This window comes from Macrobrachium nipponense, chromosome 4 (assembly GCF_015104395.2).
Source record: "Macrobrachium nipponense isolate FS-2020 chromosome 4, ASM1510439v2, whole genome shotgun sequence".
Taxonomy (NCBI): Eukaryota; Metazoa; Arthropoda; class Malacostraca; order Decapoda; family Palaemonidae; genus Macrobrachium; species Macrobrachium nipponense.
In genome coordinates, this window is record NC_061100.1 from 40,801,783 (window position 1) to 40,819,574 (window position 17,792).

The 17,792-nt window shown below is 38.0% G+C and overlaps 1 protein-coding gene across 4 annotated transcripts in view; it reads left to right on the forward strand.

Moving 5' to 3' along the window:
- The window catches only part of LOC135210883 (uncharacterized), a 133,060-nt gene extending 115,505 nt beyond the window's left edge, over window positions 1-17,555 (forward strand). For all 4 annotated transcript variants that reach the window (XM_064243810.1, XM_064243812.1, XM_064243809.1 and 1 more), the window contains 3 exons: window positions 349-517; window positions 7,740-7,938; window positions 13,135-17,555. In XM_064243810.1, the coding sequence (XP_064099880.1) occupies window positions 349-517; window positions 7,740-7,938; window positions 13,135-14,107 (1,341 nt within the window). In that variant the 3' untranslated portion in view covers window positions 14,108-17,555. The remainder of the gene's footprint in view (window positions 1-348; window positions 518-7,739; window positions 7,939-13,134) is intronic.
- The last annotated feature ends 237 nt before the right edge of the window (window positions 17,556-17,792 follow it).

Genomic DNA, 17,792 nt, shown 5'->3' on the forward strand with positions numbered 1-17,792 from the left:
CCTAGCACTATTCTCATCAATATCACGACTCATTTAATTGGTTCTGGCGTGGGTTTTTACAGTCGGATGCCCTTCCTGACACCAACCCTCCCTATTTATCTGCGCTTGGGACCGGCACCCATTGAGGCTGGCTTGCCCCCACAGGTAGCTAGATTCTATCCAGACTGTTTAGTGGATAGATTTGAACCTCTCAAGGTTGCTTTAGCATTTTCTAGAATTAGCAGGTTGTCAAAGTAGGCTCTAAGATTACTAACAAGGTATATTACAAAAAATATTCTTTTTAGTAATGTTGAAAGGTTATCCTGTTATCTGGTGTGTGACCAAATGCTATTTTTCTTTTTATAACAGTGTGGATGGTACTGGGGTCCAATAAGTGGAGAGGCAGCTGAGAAAGTTTTAGCTAACGAGCCTGATGGGTCGTTTATTGTGCGTGATTCATCCGACCACCATTACATATTCTCATTAACTTTTAAGCTCAATGGCTTCATCCGTCATGTCAGAATAGAACATGACCAAGGCAAGTACTATGATGCATAATAGTAGTTATTAGAATAATGTTCCATAAATATTACAGGTACTAGAAAAATTTCTACAGGTATTACATGCAGTTAAGACTTTTACCTTTTTGTGTACTTTTTTTTTTCCATGAAATGTCTCAAAGGAGAGAAAACAGTTTTAATAACATCAGGAAAATGAATGTGGTGAACCAAATGTCAATTTTGTATGCAAAGGCTGTTAAAATAGGTTTTTATTTTATTTGATTTTATAGATTTTAGGGATAATACCAAGCATTGGGGCAACTAAGGCCATTCAGCACTGAAACAGAAACTGACAGTGAAAAGGTTTGAAAGATGCAACAGAAGGAAAGCCTCACAGTTGCATTATGAATCAGTTGTTAGGAAAGGGTGGATGGAAGAAAGATAATATGAAAGGAGGTACAGTAAATGGAATGAAAGGAGTTGCAGCTATGGCCCGAGGGGAGGCTGCAAAGAACCTTAAGTAATGTGTACATTGCACCTCATGAGGTGCATTGACAGCACTACCCCCCTACGGGGCTGTTAAAATGGGAAACATCATACTATCCCTGTTTAATACAGGTCTCAGAAAAGTGAGGGATCAGAGGAAATAAAAATATCTAATGGTTCAGAATGTAATCAAAATTTGGTGTGAAGAAATACTGCATTTTTTGTCATAGATAAGGGTTTTCAATTAACCAAGAGAAATGTTACTTATGTTTGTGTGGGGCAGACGTGTTGAAGGTCTCTCGCGTTTCTTTACAAAAAAGAAGGGTTTTTCACCCTTGGTGATTATACCTCTTATAATAGGCAATGTGTTAGTAGTGTGTGTATGTAATACCCGGTGTGTAATTGCAGATATATTAATATACATTCTGCTCCAATCAGTGCCTTTGAAATCTTTCAAATTACAGCTACTTGAGGCCTATTGGTCATGGGAAATGAGTAAAAGAGTGCAGTTTATGTGCTAATGCTTGGCGCTCATTTCATCACAGAAATGTCATCTGACCAACCTCCAACTGTTGCATAAGTAACCCTGACACCTAATGTTGCGTATGCCCCACACACAAATACCATACTCGCGAACAATTGTCTTTACTTTGTACGATACCAATCAAACCATTCCGACGTCAAGTGCTATGCAATCTATCAGTGATGTCTTCTCTGATGAGGAAATTAACATTGCATATACAAAATGCAAAGATCTGATACCAGAAAACATCCTCAAGGAGCAATCTGCAAAAAACCTGTCTTCTCACAAGAAAATATCATATATCTCTTAAGTGGCTAAGGACCTGCTCGGTGGAAATCTAGACCGATGACCCTTACAATCTGCCTCCAAAGGGGCCTGCTGATCTAAGCCTACCTGTGGTGTACCACACGGCAGAAAATGCCTTCCAAACTGCAAAATCCCTCTCAGAATTAATTGGAAAAAACTCGGAAAAATTGAGGAAACAAATCAAATTTTAAAGAATCTGGGATGTTATCAAAGGATTACAGAAATCCCTAGACAGTCTTAAAACCATGGAAACAGATAACAATTTTGCCTGGATCTGAGATGCAATCAAAGTAGTGCAGTAAAATTTAGAGACGTATAGAAAGCCACCAGACACTTTTGAATTCGGCATCCATTATTTCCTCACCTCCCAGCAACACGGGAGAAGGGAGAGTGCAACATGAAGTCAAGATGGCCATACCCACCCAGGTGTCAACTGGCCTCTCTCCCTCAGTTGAAGTTCCCCCCTTTACGTATAGACCATTCTGAGGGGACCATTGGACTCCCAACCTCTCCTCCCTCCCCATTGCCTCTGGCAGAAGATATATCTTCAGTGAAAATCACTGGCCCTCGTGAATCTCCCAACCCTATCTCTCCCCCAAATCCCCCATTGTGGATGTGGATGAGATTGATCATGAGGGGTCTGGTGGCTGGCAGACACAAACAAGTAGAAAAAAGAGAAGAACCTCTCGTTTGCCCACTGAACTGAATCCCAACAATCATGGTTCACCTTGCCTGAAACCCGAGAAGAGATGTCACGTAGTAATTCACAATCTGTGTTCATCGATGACGCTAGACACCATAGTGGAGGGAATCAAGTTTCTCGTGGACTCTAACCCCCTCATCTCCCACAAACTTCCATGCAAAATTAAACATAAAGTGGCTTACAGGATTACCTGCCTATTTCAACATCTTGATGTTTTTAAAGGTGAAAATTTTGGTCCTTATATGTCTCAAGAAGGTCCAAGGGAGGTCAGGGGGTTACATACAGGTAGTTGCTTCCTCAGTCGAACCTGTTGCTTGTTGGTCGCAAGTATCGACAGACAGCCACTAGAAAGGGGTCTTTCTGGATGTGTGTTAGAGGAGGTGACTATCTGGTCCCTCGGATCTCCTAGACTTGAAGTCACTGTCCTGCTCCTTCTCACAGCCAAGATCAGCAAAGGAGAGGACATACTGGTAGTCGAAGGGAGTCCAAGGGGTTGCCCCCAGTAGTTGCCCCCTGGGTCGAACCTGTAGCTATTCCTAGGTATCGGCAGACAGCCACTGAAAAGGTGTCTTGTGATGTTTTTATGGGTTTTGACTTAACATAGCTGGATTAGTTTTAATTTTGAGCGTCCTGTACTAGCGCCTAGGTGTTCAATCTCGTAAGTGACCTCTTGCTTTCGATAGCCAGTAGTCTCCCAGGCTTTCATGCCAGGGGTGTGGACTTGCTCCACTCTCATATACGCTCTTAAAGGTGGAAGTACCAACGTGTCCATTGAAGAGGAAGTGGCTCGGATCTCTCTAGTATCTGGTGTATTTTTGGTCGAGCACCAATCTCCATCCCTGCGCTTTGCACCTTCTGAGGAGCTACACTTCCATGCTCCAGTGCACCCGGAGTTTTCCACGCCTTCCCTGACACCAGCTGTTGGTAGTTTGGCGCTGGCTGTTAGATGGTCGATGACAGCCTTCTTGTTGGTCTTCATTGACACTACAGGATCTTGTGTTTGCTCCTGTCCTACCACTTTATTAGGATATCACTTGAGTCATGCAGTATACTAGTCCTCTTCGTGAGGTTTTCGATCACGGAGAAGACATGTGTGTGGCGAGACGTGGCAAGTTCTCGCCATCTTTTGGAGCATTCAACTCCACTCAACTATTGTGTTCCCGCGATCTAACCAATTGTAGGAAGAGAAGGCTCCGTTTGGTCTGTGAGAGCCCATACTCTCCCTTCTGGAAGCATTTTTCGCTGAGGCGTATAAGTTTTCCCAAGTCCGTACTTTACTATCATCACTGCAAGTTGATGACCACACTTGTTATCACCCTCTCCTGCTAGTTCCGAGAAGAGTAGGTTAGAACTTTTTTTTTTTTTTTTTTTTTTTTTTTTTTTTTTTTTTTTTGTTTTTTTTTTTTCCCCTCACCCTCCTGGGTTACACCGTGATGGAAGAGGAAATAATAGGAATTCTACAGTGTACTCCCCAGAGTTTGGATTCGAGTGCCTATGTTCCTGGTTCTATCTTAGGATATCACCAGACGTATGTTCATTTGTTTGTGGGAACTGCCAGTTCAGCATGGACTAGTCGTCTTCGGTGTCCTGTTATCGCTGTATAATCTATCGGGCTAGCATCTCGTTCGTTCTCTTCATTAAAGAATAAAGGTTATCTGCCTCCAGTCATTCTTTTTCTCTTTCTAAGTGAAGAATGTGGTGGGCGTTCGATCTGCAGTAGCCTACGAATGTACTTGTATATTCTTGTGGCAGGCATCTGTTATCAGTTACACCGTCTGAGTGATAGACGCACACTGACAAGTTAGCCCTAGTGTGTGACCAAAACAAATAGTACCCTATTCCAATCAGAGTTGCTCGTAATAACATGAAAAGTTTCTGATTGGGACTTTGAGACATCTAGTGGTTTTGCTTGACGACAACGCCACAGGTTGGACATTATCACTAAACAAGAGGGTGGCTGTGTCTCGTGTTTCAATTACGTAACTTGCAGTTGTGCACTCAATAGCTGCAGTTGCATGGGTGTATCTGTTGTGCACTCAATGTACTACCTGGCAACACAGCCCACGGAATTGAGTTGAGTGGCTGGCTGCTCACTGAGATCTTGTTCGTCCTAGTTTGTTTTTCCTCTATCGACTGTTAACACCTAACTCGAACATCTGCCCAACCATTACGGACATATGTCTCTGGTTGGCTTTAGATTCTCGCTTATGGTTCCTGTTTAGTCTTCAGCTTCGTCACAATTAACACATAGACCACTGCGATGATTCAGAATGATTGGTCTGGCAAATACAGCCGTTTTTTATCTTATATTTCCTCTTGATTCATAAGTGTTCAACTACTATTTGTTAACCACGATTTGGAGTGAAAATTAGAAGACTTCGCCTGCCCTGATAGCTCAAACAGAAGAGTTACTCCCTGCACCAACCTTTTCAGCGACAAGAAGCGGTTCGTCAAGAAGTACATTCCTGTTTGTTTACACGGCTAAGGACTTCCAGCCTTCATTGCAACAGGAATCCGAGGACCATTCATACCCTAGGAAGTTACAGTAAGAGCTTGTCTTTTCCTCTGTCTAAACGTGGGGTCTTCCATTTTATGTGGGTTTCATGTGTGAGAGAGAGACAGTGTTGTGGAGTGTCTTTTGGGCCTTGTTGGGAGCAAAGCTAAGGATATAAGAACAGCCTCTTCCACCTTAGATTTCAGTCATTTGTTGCTCTCTTAAGCCCATTCTGCTATCGATCTACCGGAGGCATAAATGATCTTTGCTTATCATATCTGAGTTTGGAGAGCCAGGAGATACAGTGCACCTGGAGCCACCCACCACTCTCAGTGGATGTGTCATGACGTTTTTTTTAAGTGTAGGTGTCAGGGTGTCAGTGTTTTCTGGTTGTTTTATTTTAGTGCTGTACCCAGGGCAAGGGTTGGCACCTATCATACATTGCTAGCCATAGGACCATTCCCCTCGCTGCAAAGTTCCCCTTAAGTAGGAGGCGACCCTTGGCTTTACTGCCATGCCACTATGAGTTAAAGACAACACCAACCAGAGGCAGTATTCATCTGCATAGCTCTCTTAATTCATAGGAACAACAAGCATTGTTTTTCCAATGCTAAGAACTTTTCTGTTTCAAATTTATTGCATGATTTAATGCTTTGGAGTATAATATATCCATGATCCCACCTCCATTGAATGTGGAATCAGCAACATAATTACTGTGTAAGTCACATGTACAAAATGATATTTTTATAATGAATTTAGATTTTGTATATACTTACCCAGTAATCATATGATCAGAGCCCACCTGCCTCCCATCTGATGGACATTATGCATAAAACAGAATGATGGGATTAGCAAAGTCGTTCCTGTTATGGCCGTAGGGGGATGGCACTGTGTACCTACACTGAGCCATCGAAGCACTACCTGCGAAATTTGAATTTAGGCTGCTGTCAAGTAGAAAACTTAAGTGATATAATTACTGGGTAAGTACAGGCAGTCCCCAGGTTACGGCGGGGGTTCTATTCTTGAGACACGTTGTAAGCCGAAAATCGTCCTAAGCCGGAACACCATCAAAATTCCTAAGAGAACCTTATTTTTAATGCTTTGGGCAGATTAAAAACTATGTAAACTGCATTCTTATTGCATTTCTCATAAAAAAAACCTTCAAATATTGATTATTTTGCATTTTTGGAGTCATATTTCTTCTGCCAGATCAGCGTTGTAAGCGATGTAACCCTGGAGCATGTGTCGTAAACCTGGAAATCATTTCTGATAAATATAATTGAAAAGCGTTTTAACCTCGAACTTCATAAGGCGGGGACTGCCTGTATATACAAAATCAGTGCGTTCATAATTCACCAGTTTCCTCCAGACTCCCTACTCTTAGTTCACTTGATACTATTAATCAAAAACAAGCTAAAAGATGCAGGTGACCCTGACAATTACCAGCTAATAGTAATCATAATCACAACAATCACGTTCAAGATACTTGAGTCGGTTCTTCTAGTGAGACTTCTCCCCTTACTACACACCTCTGACAACCAGTTTGGATTTAAAGCAAACCACTCAACCGACACCTGCATCTACATACTGAAAGAATTGCTGAACTATTACCTATTATTGTTCTCAATGACATTTTGAGACGCCTCACAAACACTCCTCTCTACCACTCTGCCACACAGATGTTCACAGAAAATCACCTGGACAATTTAAAAATAATTGCAAGGTGACAAATGTCCAGTCTGATCACCTGACTGCGAAACAGCAGCAATTCACTCATACAAAGCATCCTAAGCAGTGAGGCAATATGATCTAAATTGTGGGGAAGATGGGAAAGTGAGGCGGTTGTTCCCTAAATGACTTAATCTCTGTTTTTGCAAAAATGTCATCTGCAGAATCTGTCATTATTATTATATACTATTGTTATTACCGGTATTTTCCATTATTACTGTGATTATTATCAGTATAGTTTTGCTACATTCAATTTTCGTACTTAGCCTTTTGGGCCTGACTACTGTAACCACTTAAGGTCTCTAGTTAGAATTTATTATGGCCTTGAGCTGAAAATAAAATTTATTATTATGATTATTAACATTTTAGAACTAATCTCTCATCTCCTAGCTGATTTTTATAACATCATTACTTTTACAAGGTAGGACTATTATTTTTACAAGATCAGGTGGCATTCTTTTTGGTCCATCCCTTTTCTAAGACCTTTATTAAAAAGAATGGAGCCTGGTCTTCTAGAAATTATAGTCCCACCTTGTAAAAGCAACAAGGTTTACAAATCAATCAGGAGACGAGAGATTAGATCTAAAAAGTAATCTTCAGATTAATTTGGTATGTGACTGTCTGTGACTGTTTGACAGTAACATTTCTCTTAACAAATGGAAATACCCTTATCTATGATAAGAAATATATACTACTAGTAGTTCTTCTTACCCTTGTCTATAATAAAAAAAATAGATAGTGCTTCACACCAAATTTTGATTACATTGTGAACTGTTATGTATTTTTCTATCCTCTCACCTATATTATGTCCAGGTGTGTGCAACTGGTAAGATGTTAACCATCAGTCATTTTGTTTAATTTAAATTATCAGTTTTTTATTGTTATTAAAATTTTTAGAAATATAGTCTATATTGTTTTTCATGTGAGATGGCCAAATTACATGAATTTACAGGAATATTTGCAGATTTTGAATTGATAATGTTTAGGGTGATTAAAATATAATCAATTATCCTCCTTCAGGTAACTTCAGTTTTGGTGGGTTCACAAAGTTCAAGAGCCAGACCATTGTAGAATTTATTGAAAATGCTGTGGAGCATTCTCGTAGTGGCCGATATTTATTTTTCCTTCACCGCCGACCTGTCTTGGGTCCCATGCGGGTACAGCTTCTTCATCCTGTGTCTCGGTTCAAGCACATTCAAAGTCTTCAGCACTTATGCCGGTAAGTTTTTGGTAGTTGTTTTGCACAGGTAAAAGAGTAATTCATGGAAGTTTTTTCTTTTATTGTTACATGTTTTGACTCTGGAATCAGACTTGTTTTAACAGTGAAAAAGGATATACTATCCTGATACCGCTAATGCTAACACTATTAGAAAACTAAGTAGAGGGACACAATGACTGAATATAGATTAAAAGCAGAGCTGGGAAGTGTCATGATTAACACGATATGTATAGTTGATATGGAGGTGAAGTACGGTAGTTAGGTAAACTTATAAAATCAAGAATGAATTAGTTTTGTGTACTAAGAACCGTGAAATTCTGATGGCATTGCATTGGACAGGGTGTATTAAATATGACAAGATATAGATGTAGACCAACATCTTAGATTCCTGGGGATCCGGTTTTATGGGGCTTTTCTAGCTAGCGATGACAATAACTGGATTTTCGGCACCGACCTGGTCTGATATCCGGTTATTGGTGCTGATCCCCACTTAACAGCAGCGCTGATCCCCAGTTATCGCCGCCAATACCAGATACTGGTGCTATTATTGCTTAATTTCGGTTATCGTCATGCTGTCGGGGACTGCCTGTATAGGTTGTTACCTTAAGTTGTACACATGCCTGATGAACCCGTGGTAATAATAGTACAGCGGACCCCCATATTCATAGGAATGGGTAACCCCCGTGAATAGCTAAAATCCAAGAATACTTAAAACCCCTCTAATAATGCTTAGAAGTGCGTATTTTGATGGCTTAAACACAAAAACAATCCTCTAAAAATGAGCATTTTAATAATGTAGTTTTATCACAAAAAGTTTATCTAGTCACAAAAATATGAAAATACAATAATTTGTGAATATTTCTTGGTGAAAAAAAACTGCGAATAGGCGAATTTTTCACAAATAATTGATATACGTGGTCCATAGGAAAATCTGCAAATAGGCGAGTCCGCGAATAGCGAGGGTCGACTGTACTTAGTTTTGCTCTCTTCGTTCTACAAATTTCAAAATACATTAGGGGTTTTCGTGGATGGTTACAATCTCGGTTTTAAGTGGTTATTATGTACAACTTAAATGGGAGGGTCTTTATTCAAATTTTTAGGAGATAGAAATGGAAAATATAGAATCTAATTTTGGTTACATCTGGTGTAAATGCAGCTTATTTTAAAATTGAAAGTGATATCCCTGACTTGCATTATTCAAAATACTGCTTGTCAAGGTGACTGTCATATTGAACTGTAATCCAAAGAAAAATGAATATAAAGTTCCTCTTACCATTGGTGTCCACTTTTACACATACTTGGCGTTGTTCTTTTGCACCTTGTAAACATAATTTTTATGTATCATTTCACTTACTTTTACTTTGTCTTTGCACCTCATACACCTTTTGTTAGTCTTCTTAAGTTTATAGTGTTTTGCTTTTTACCTTGTGATTCCATATACATCCTGACAACAGTTGTATTTCTATTTTAATTGACTTCATGCTATGCATGCACAGATTTGTTCCTTGCTTGGTTTATGGTATGCATGGAGAGTTTGATACATTGTTTTATCTACGTAGTTATACATTTAGTTACCAAGCATATTGTAGAATATTCAGATGACCTTCATATAACACAATCTTCCCTTGAATTTACCATAGAATATAACCGCAGAAGTTTGTAATCTACTATATGTATAAAGTTTGTAATTTATTTGAATCAAAAATGATTTTATAAATATTGAAAACTATACACAATGAAAAGGTAAGTACAACAGATGGATGGAGCATTTTACACACTCCGGTTGCACTTTAATGTAATATATGTTCAGTTGTGCTTAGTACCTACTTTTACAGTATTACACATTAATGGTAGAATATTAATTGACTTTAATAAAACCATTAATTTTGAAGAAGGGCATTTTGAAGGAAATATAAGGAAGCTGATTGATTAGTATCAACCTAGTTTTGCATTTATTAATCACCATTACTATGTAAAATAGGACAGTTGATATGAGGAAGTCAAGTATAAGATATCTCACTATACAAAATCCATTGTTTTGTAAAATGTGTGTGATACAGTCTTTACTGTTTCTGTCAAACTTTTTTGTTCTGGATTTCCTTTATTGCTCCCACTCTTGGACTGTGGAACAATCTCCCTGTGGGTGTTGTGCAATTGGAACTTGAAAAGTTCAAGCAAAGATCCAATTACGTATAGGATTTGTCCCCTAACTCGGCAAGGTTATGGAGGATGGCTTAGATGAAACTACCTAAGTTCATTGGTACATCTTTTACTCTTTAAGACTCCTGCTTCTCTCGCTACAGCTCCCACAACAAAAACAAAAAGGTGGCAACAAGTGAAATGTTCCCAAGAGTTACGGATACAGCATATTATAGAAAACTGTTCCTTTTAAATAACACAAAGGAACACATACACTACGTACAGTGAACCCCCTATATTTGCATTCTCAAGATTTGCACACTCATTTTCTGACTGGGGAATCTAATCCATTTCAAGCAAAATAGTGTTTCATACAAAATTGAAAAATACTGTATGTGCTATCTTGTAATTCCACCTTTATCGAGCCCTTTGTGCCTATTGATTTAACTCCCTGGTTATCATTGAACTATTTCACTTTTAGATGACACAGCAAATGTCCTAATGACAATAACACTGTACACAGCACCAATTCCCTCCAAGCAGAGGATTTTGTACTTTCCTCTCTAGACCAAACACGATGGGAAACCCCATTTATTTATTGTATTAACTTCGTGTCCCGCATAACCCACATCACTAGCATTGGAATGTACTATCTTAGTGCATATGCTTGATTGCTCAAATCATTTTTTGTTCATTCAATATAGATTATGATACCAATACAACAGCTAGCGCCTCAGTGGCATTGTTGGTTTGGTGTTGGCGTCCCACTTCGTTGGCCGCGAGTTCGATTGTCGGGGATTCCATTGAGGTGTGAGAGATATGTATTTCTGGTGATAGGGACGAAAACAACCTCACCCCCTCCAACTGGAAAAGGTTGTTGCATGGAGAAGCGGCATTCGACAGCCTCAGGAGTCTTACTCTTTTAAGCACATTTCTTCTTAAGAGCTCTACCCTCAGCCTTATGTATTCACGTTTCATCATCGCTGTCACTTGCGACTGGGTTGGTTTCATACTGTCTAACTGTTCCCCAGCTTCCTTCCGACCATCAGCTTTCCGAATCGGCTTATTTCTTTTTTGCAGTTTCACCGACAATTCTTTCAACTGGTCCCCACAATAGTAAATTTTCCCGTTAGCTAGTGCCCAGCTTGTTTGCTTTACGATATCCATCAGCTCACTGTTTAAACTAAACTTAATTTCATTCCTTTAAATCTCTATTTTATATCATTGTCCAACTTCAATTTTTTTCAATTTGACAAAACTGACCCTATGTTGCTGTGTTCTTTGCTCTTTAAATTCGGTAATTCCGATAATATGAGTTTGTTGTGTGTGCATAGATTTCGGATCCTCACAATTGCTACTGCCTTTACTTTGCGAGTGCATTTTCAAAACCAAGTGACCAAGAATGAACTGTAAAAAAATTTGGCCTCATCTGTTCAGTCCAACTGTCCAAAGCTGCATGACCATCAGAACCAAACTTCACAATTTCCTTGACTAACTCATAACGCCACCTAGCATTCATTACAGCGCATAACCGCCTCAGTGGCAGTGTCGGTAAGGTGTTGGCGTGCCACCTCAGTGGCCGTGAGTTCAATCCTTGGGCATTCCACTGAGGGTTGAGAGATGCATATTTCTGGTGATATTAGTTCACTCAACGTGGTTCAGAAGTCCCGTAAAGTTGTTGGTACCGTTGCTGAATAACCACTTGTTCCTTGCAGTGTAAAAACACCATAAAAAAAATATTACATCACATTAAGGGGAATTAATTTTCCTCTTAGTCATAAACTCAAACAAAGAAAATGAAATTTTCTTGAATTTACGTTAAGATTTAAACTTGTAAGCACTGTCGATAAAAGTTACTTGTCTCTCCTTCCTCTGGGGTTTCTGGCACATCAGGACTAAAGCAGCTTAACATCTGCTCCCTCTTTTCTCTTCATATTTACTGAGCAATGAAACCTATCTTTTCAAAAGAAGGTAAGACTTCAAAAAAAAAATACCCATCTAAGTATAGTAGTACAGGCTTCTCCTGACCTCAGCTTAAATCAGCCTGAATATGTACGTATGTTCATCAGAAAGAACTTGGGACTCTTTGCTTCATGATTACCACGAAAACAATGAAAGTTAATATCATGTGGATAATAATACAAAATTGATGCTAGAGTACTGCAAAGGATTGTCCTCCTTACCTCAATTCTTAAAGTTATTCCTTTCTCCTAGTCTTTCTACATAAGGAAATTTTAAAAAATACCTAATTTGAGGAGCTATCTTAGGAATATGGTGATGATGCAACCCCTATTCTGTAACTACATACTTTGATTGTGTATATTGATACTTTCCTGTCTTTCTGCTTTAGATAGATAAAAAAAATGGGCAATTTTTTTTTCCTTTCATATGCTGGGTTATGTGATGTGCAATAGGAAGTTCTCTCACAGGGAGATATGGTTTAATCAAATCCTTGTGATCTGGCTTAATCTAATCATCATGTTAGGGGACATAAATACTTTATTCTAAGATTATAATTATACTTTATGAACAAAGTGTACTTTATATCATGCTAGACATGGATGTGGATATATTTTTATCAAATTAAATTGTCAACTTCATGTGATTAGAAATTATTGACAGAACTTCATGTGATTAGAAATTATTGACAGAATGAAACTAAAGTGTCTTTTTATTAATAATTGAAGGAATAAATATTCATAGCTATCCACATCTGTAAAGATCTAAATGATTTTCAGATGCATTAGGTTGAGAATTTTAAACATTTTAATTCTAGTGTATGCACTATCCATAAACATATGTATTGACACTTCAGAGAATTTTATCTTACAATTGCTAAACTTTGAACCAGTCATTGTACTACTAGTGAAAAAATATTTTGTTGAATTTTAGCATAGTTGTTACTGAAATCAGGTGTAACACTATGTTGAATTATAAAAGCTATATTTCAATATTACTGTTGCTGAATTACAGTATGTTAATTTTTTTTTATGTCAATGTATCCAAAAAATAAAATTACTTGAATTCTAGTGACTTTTTTTTATTTTCTTTTTTCAGATTTGTTATTGTGAAGCATGTTCGTCGTGACTTGATTGGGGAGTTGCCACTACCTCAGCGGTTGAAAGATTACCTTTGCTCTCCTCACTACTATTCTGAGAGAGTAGAGCAGTGTATGGCTGCAGCTGCTGCTGCCATAGCAGCTTCTACTACAGCTTCTGATGCTGAAGATAAAAGTGCTTCCTCAGGTGTAATGGGTGATGAGCATTCTGTTCCTAATCAGGTGCTTCAGCCCTCCTTAGAAGAAATACAGGATAGCAGCCTCCCAGCACCCCCAACTCTTGTGCCAGGCTTTCCCGGCGTACCTCAACCTGTGATGGACCGTGCCTCCCAAACTTCCCAGGCAACTTCACCCAACCCACCGAACCATCACTACACAGATTTTGGATCTCACGATGATAGCACCCAGGCTTCAAATCTACATAATGGTACACTTCCAGATTACAATAGTGTGAACTCCAGTTCTCTGCCAACCCTACAGGATCTAGAACTTGATGTTAGGTCCAGTCAGCACCACCATCTCTCTTCCAATATAGCCACAATACCCAAAAAAGATGAATCCACCACAGACTCAGCCAGTCACTCCCCGATTTGTTGCTCACCTGCACATGTGGAGCGTGATATTACTTACCCTATGTGCCCACGGGTGACCCTAACCAGCCAGGCTCATACTGCTGCTAGTGCCTCGCCTGTCCTACAGGGTAACCTTGCCTTTGCCCACCCACACAAAATGACTGGTGCCAGTGGGCCTTTGTCACTCAATTCCTCAGTGAGTGATGTGCTCGATGCCAGTGAAACTCCTTTGGACAGAACAACACCCGAGTGTAATAAAAACAGTAATGATAATGCTACGAGTAGTGTTGGAGGGGTTACGACTGCCAGTGCAGCAACTGCCTCCACTAGAGAATTTTTTCAAGTTCATCCTTGTAGAGGTCTTGATGACCAAGTGTTTGAAGACTTGGGAGGTGTGTGACACCTTAGCATTTGTATTAAAATAGCTTTCTGTACAATAAGTGCTGTGAAGAATTAATGCTAGGAATAGCTGCATCAGCGATTGTTTGCTTTATTTTCTTTACACTTGCGTACACTCACACATCACACGTTTAATAATGTTACGTTTCTTTTGTACATAGGGATATAAGAAATGAATCATATATTCTTAAAGTAATATCATTATATTATTTTATTATTACCATTATTTATTATTGGTTATTAGAATTTGAGTAGCTTATTTGTTATCTTCAAGACCACCAAAGTCATAGAATTTTGTCTTGTAGTAATTCATATATACAGTACAAATTGAATGACCTGCACATTTGCTCCGACATGATTTGGCAGACAAAGTGAGTCTCCCCCTCTTCAACCTTAGCCTCCATCTTACAGTTTCCATCTTCCTCTACTTGCTGATTTTCCTCCCAGAGTCTCATTTCTCTTATTTACTTGGTTCAATCTTCCTTTCTTACTGTTACCTCTTACTTCTTTAATTTATCTCTTTTCTGTGTGGACATTCTCTCTCTCTCCTTACTAACTCCACTTCTTTATTTCTCTCTCCCTCCTTACTAACTCCTCTTCTTTATTTGATCATACATCTATTTTTTCTCAGTTTACTTACTATCTTATTAAACTTTCCTCCTCTTTGCACATTTTTGTTGTCCTGTCTTGCCTCCCTTCACTCATCCTCTTACTTTTCCTCATTCTCTCTAATGTCACTTTACTTTCCCTTTCACCCATTCATCTCTTCCTTGTGCAAAGGAGCCATGTTTTGAAGGGATAATAATCATCTCTGGTGTGTGTCCATGTGTTTGTGCGTGTCTGCGTGTGTGTGTTTGCACTTCTATTAACATGTGACAGACTCCTTTAACTGTAGGTGGCCTATAATGGTCTCTGTTGTCAAATACACACAGAGATGATGATGATGATGATGATGTTTTAAACCAAGAGTGCCTAGAGGTATTGATAATAGCTCTTTCCTCGTCTTATGTCACCGTCGCCTCTTTTGACACCTGGCAGCCAATCACTAATGTGTACAGTTTTTCAGTGTTACGAAAAAGTGGCAGGGTAAAAACTAGTAAACTATGAAGATGTATAAGTTTACATATCTGTACTGCTTTTGTGTTTATTCATTGTTGCACCCCCAGTGAATTGAAAAGAATCTCATCCTATAGCTTGTAGCAAATGACATGTATTCATCATTTTTAGTGTGGAAATGAGGAATAAGCTTCAGTTCTCCGTAGTCATAAAAAAGGAAAGTGTAAACAATAGCTCTCCACTAGGTAGCTTATTGGCATTTTTTTTCTATTTTCCCCCACAGCTTTTTCAAAAGAAAAAATTGTTTCAAAGCATTTGATGTAGGACATAGCAATTGACCTGATAGTTATAAATACCTTCCTTGTCATTCAATGTATTATTTACTTCCAAAGCAAAAGGAGTTCATGCACAAGCAACAGGCATCTATCCATTGTGATCTATTTCTAACTTAAGGCATGGAGTGATGGCTGGCTAATGTGGAATAAAAATTTTGAATGTCATTTTGTGGCTTGCAACAATGTAGTCCTGTTCTTTCGAACTTGTGTACAAGACAAGTCCTTACATTAATAAGAGTATCTTTAGATCCTATACCTTAAATGAGTTAAACCTGGCAAGCATCTAAAGTAACCAGTTTATTATATAAATACAAATTAAGATTTGCTAGTGTAAAAGTTATGGTAACTGAATATTTAATTTCTGTGCACATTAACCTTTTTGATCAAAAGCCAGATACAGTATCTGCATTTCAACCTTTTTAAGTTAACGAATGCAAGGCTGCAAGGGACTCGAACTATATCACTACTGGTATACAATGTGTAGAGACATATGACAAGATAAATTTGTCCTTACCTTGAAGTATTTTCCCCCTCTCATCTATCCTTTGAATTTTACCATGTGCAGTTATCACTGATTGAAAGTTTTCTTATAATGGAAGTCTTTGAAGATGACATCTTGCATAAAAATGGTAGAATTTAGGTTTGCTTGACAAGAATTTAAGACATCAGAAGTTATTTGTCACATCACGGTTAGATCAGTACAGTACATATTCAATGCCTGAATTTTTAACATTTTCAGGTTCTCATGATTAGCTGATCATGTGATCCAATGATTAAATCTCCCATGTTAGACATACTTTTATACTGATTGTTAATGTTATATCTACTATATACATTTAATTCTTTTTAGTATAAACACAAGTACCCTTCAGTAATTCACATCATTCTAAGTATTTATCTTATTATTTTATATGGTACTGCTGAAATATTTTTCCAAATGTTCATTTTACAGTGATATATGGTTTAAGTCATTCAGTACATATTCATATATAAGTTTCAAACAATAATTTGAAGCCCTTGCCTGTGACCTTTGTGATGCACATGGCCAGGTATTAATATCATTGGAGTACGATTTGTGTAACAAAAGTTTTGTGTCGGTGGTTACGTATATTTTAGGGATAGTAAGCTCAATGAGAAATTCCATAACAAAGGAACCCTTTCATTGAAACAAGGTGCAGTATAGTATTGAACTTGCTTTCAACATCACCTTATGCTGAAGTATTAAGAAAATAAATCTGTAAGAGAGTTTTACAAGCTATTATAATGCCATTATCTTGAAATAATGAGCAGGATAAAAAGAATGGTTAGCAGGAAAAGGGACGTAACCATCTGCTAAAAAGAAAACTCAATAAAACCTTGCCAATCATTACTTATGCTCAAGCTTACTTGTATCATCATTGTCATAGTTGTGTATATGTAATGTAAAATTTACATTTTAACATTAGAGCTTTAGTTTTAAAGCTAAACTATTTTGTACTTTAGCAAAATGTGATGCAAATTAATATAAAAGTCAAATTCAGAGGAGAGATAATAAAGTCTGAATCTCACTCAGAGATGATGGGAAACTGAAGTTACAAAGTCTACAGGTTCAAGATGAGTTAGGATATAAGTGAAGGATTAGAGAGAAGTTCTAAATCGTCAATAAAAATTTTTTTTTTATGAAATTTAGTTTTCTCTGCTGTATTACAAGACTTTTCATACCTTACTCATCTTCAAACATCCTATCCTCCTAAACTTCTATTCTCAGCTTGCCCATCTGACTGAAAAACGAGCAATTTTTGAAATTTTTAAATTGTATTCACACTTGGTTGTCATGCAGCAACCATACAAGTCAGCTTGACTGTCACCCACTGATGAATTATTAGCCTTGTCACACACTGTAGAAATGGTAAAACAGTACAATGAGAGTTACATTGTATTTCACTGTTTCATTATTGATTTATGTTTTTTTTTCTTTCTTTTTTTTTCATAAAAATAAGCATAGTATTCATATTCGGAGTTGCTGATTATTCAGGCATTCGTAGTCAACGTTCAAGGAATAATAAATGTGGGAAAGTGTTAAGTGGCTCAAGTATTCCTTCCTATGGTATGTAAGTGAAATGACTGCCAGTTTAAAATTCTTGCTAAAGGTTACCGTCATTATCTGTATTGACAGAATAAGATGTTAGGGTGTACAGCTAAGTGGATAGCTAGCGCACTTTTTTAGTTAGATTTTCATCCCTTAAGGAGTATTCATGCACAAAGGATACAGCATAACTGTTTCAATTTTGGCATAAAAATATGTTAAAAAAAAAA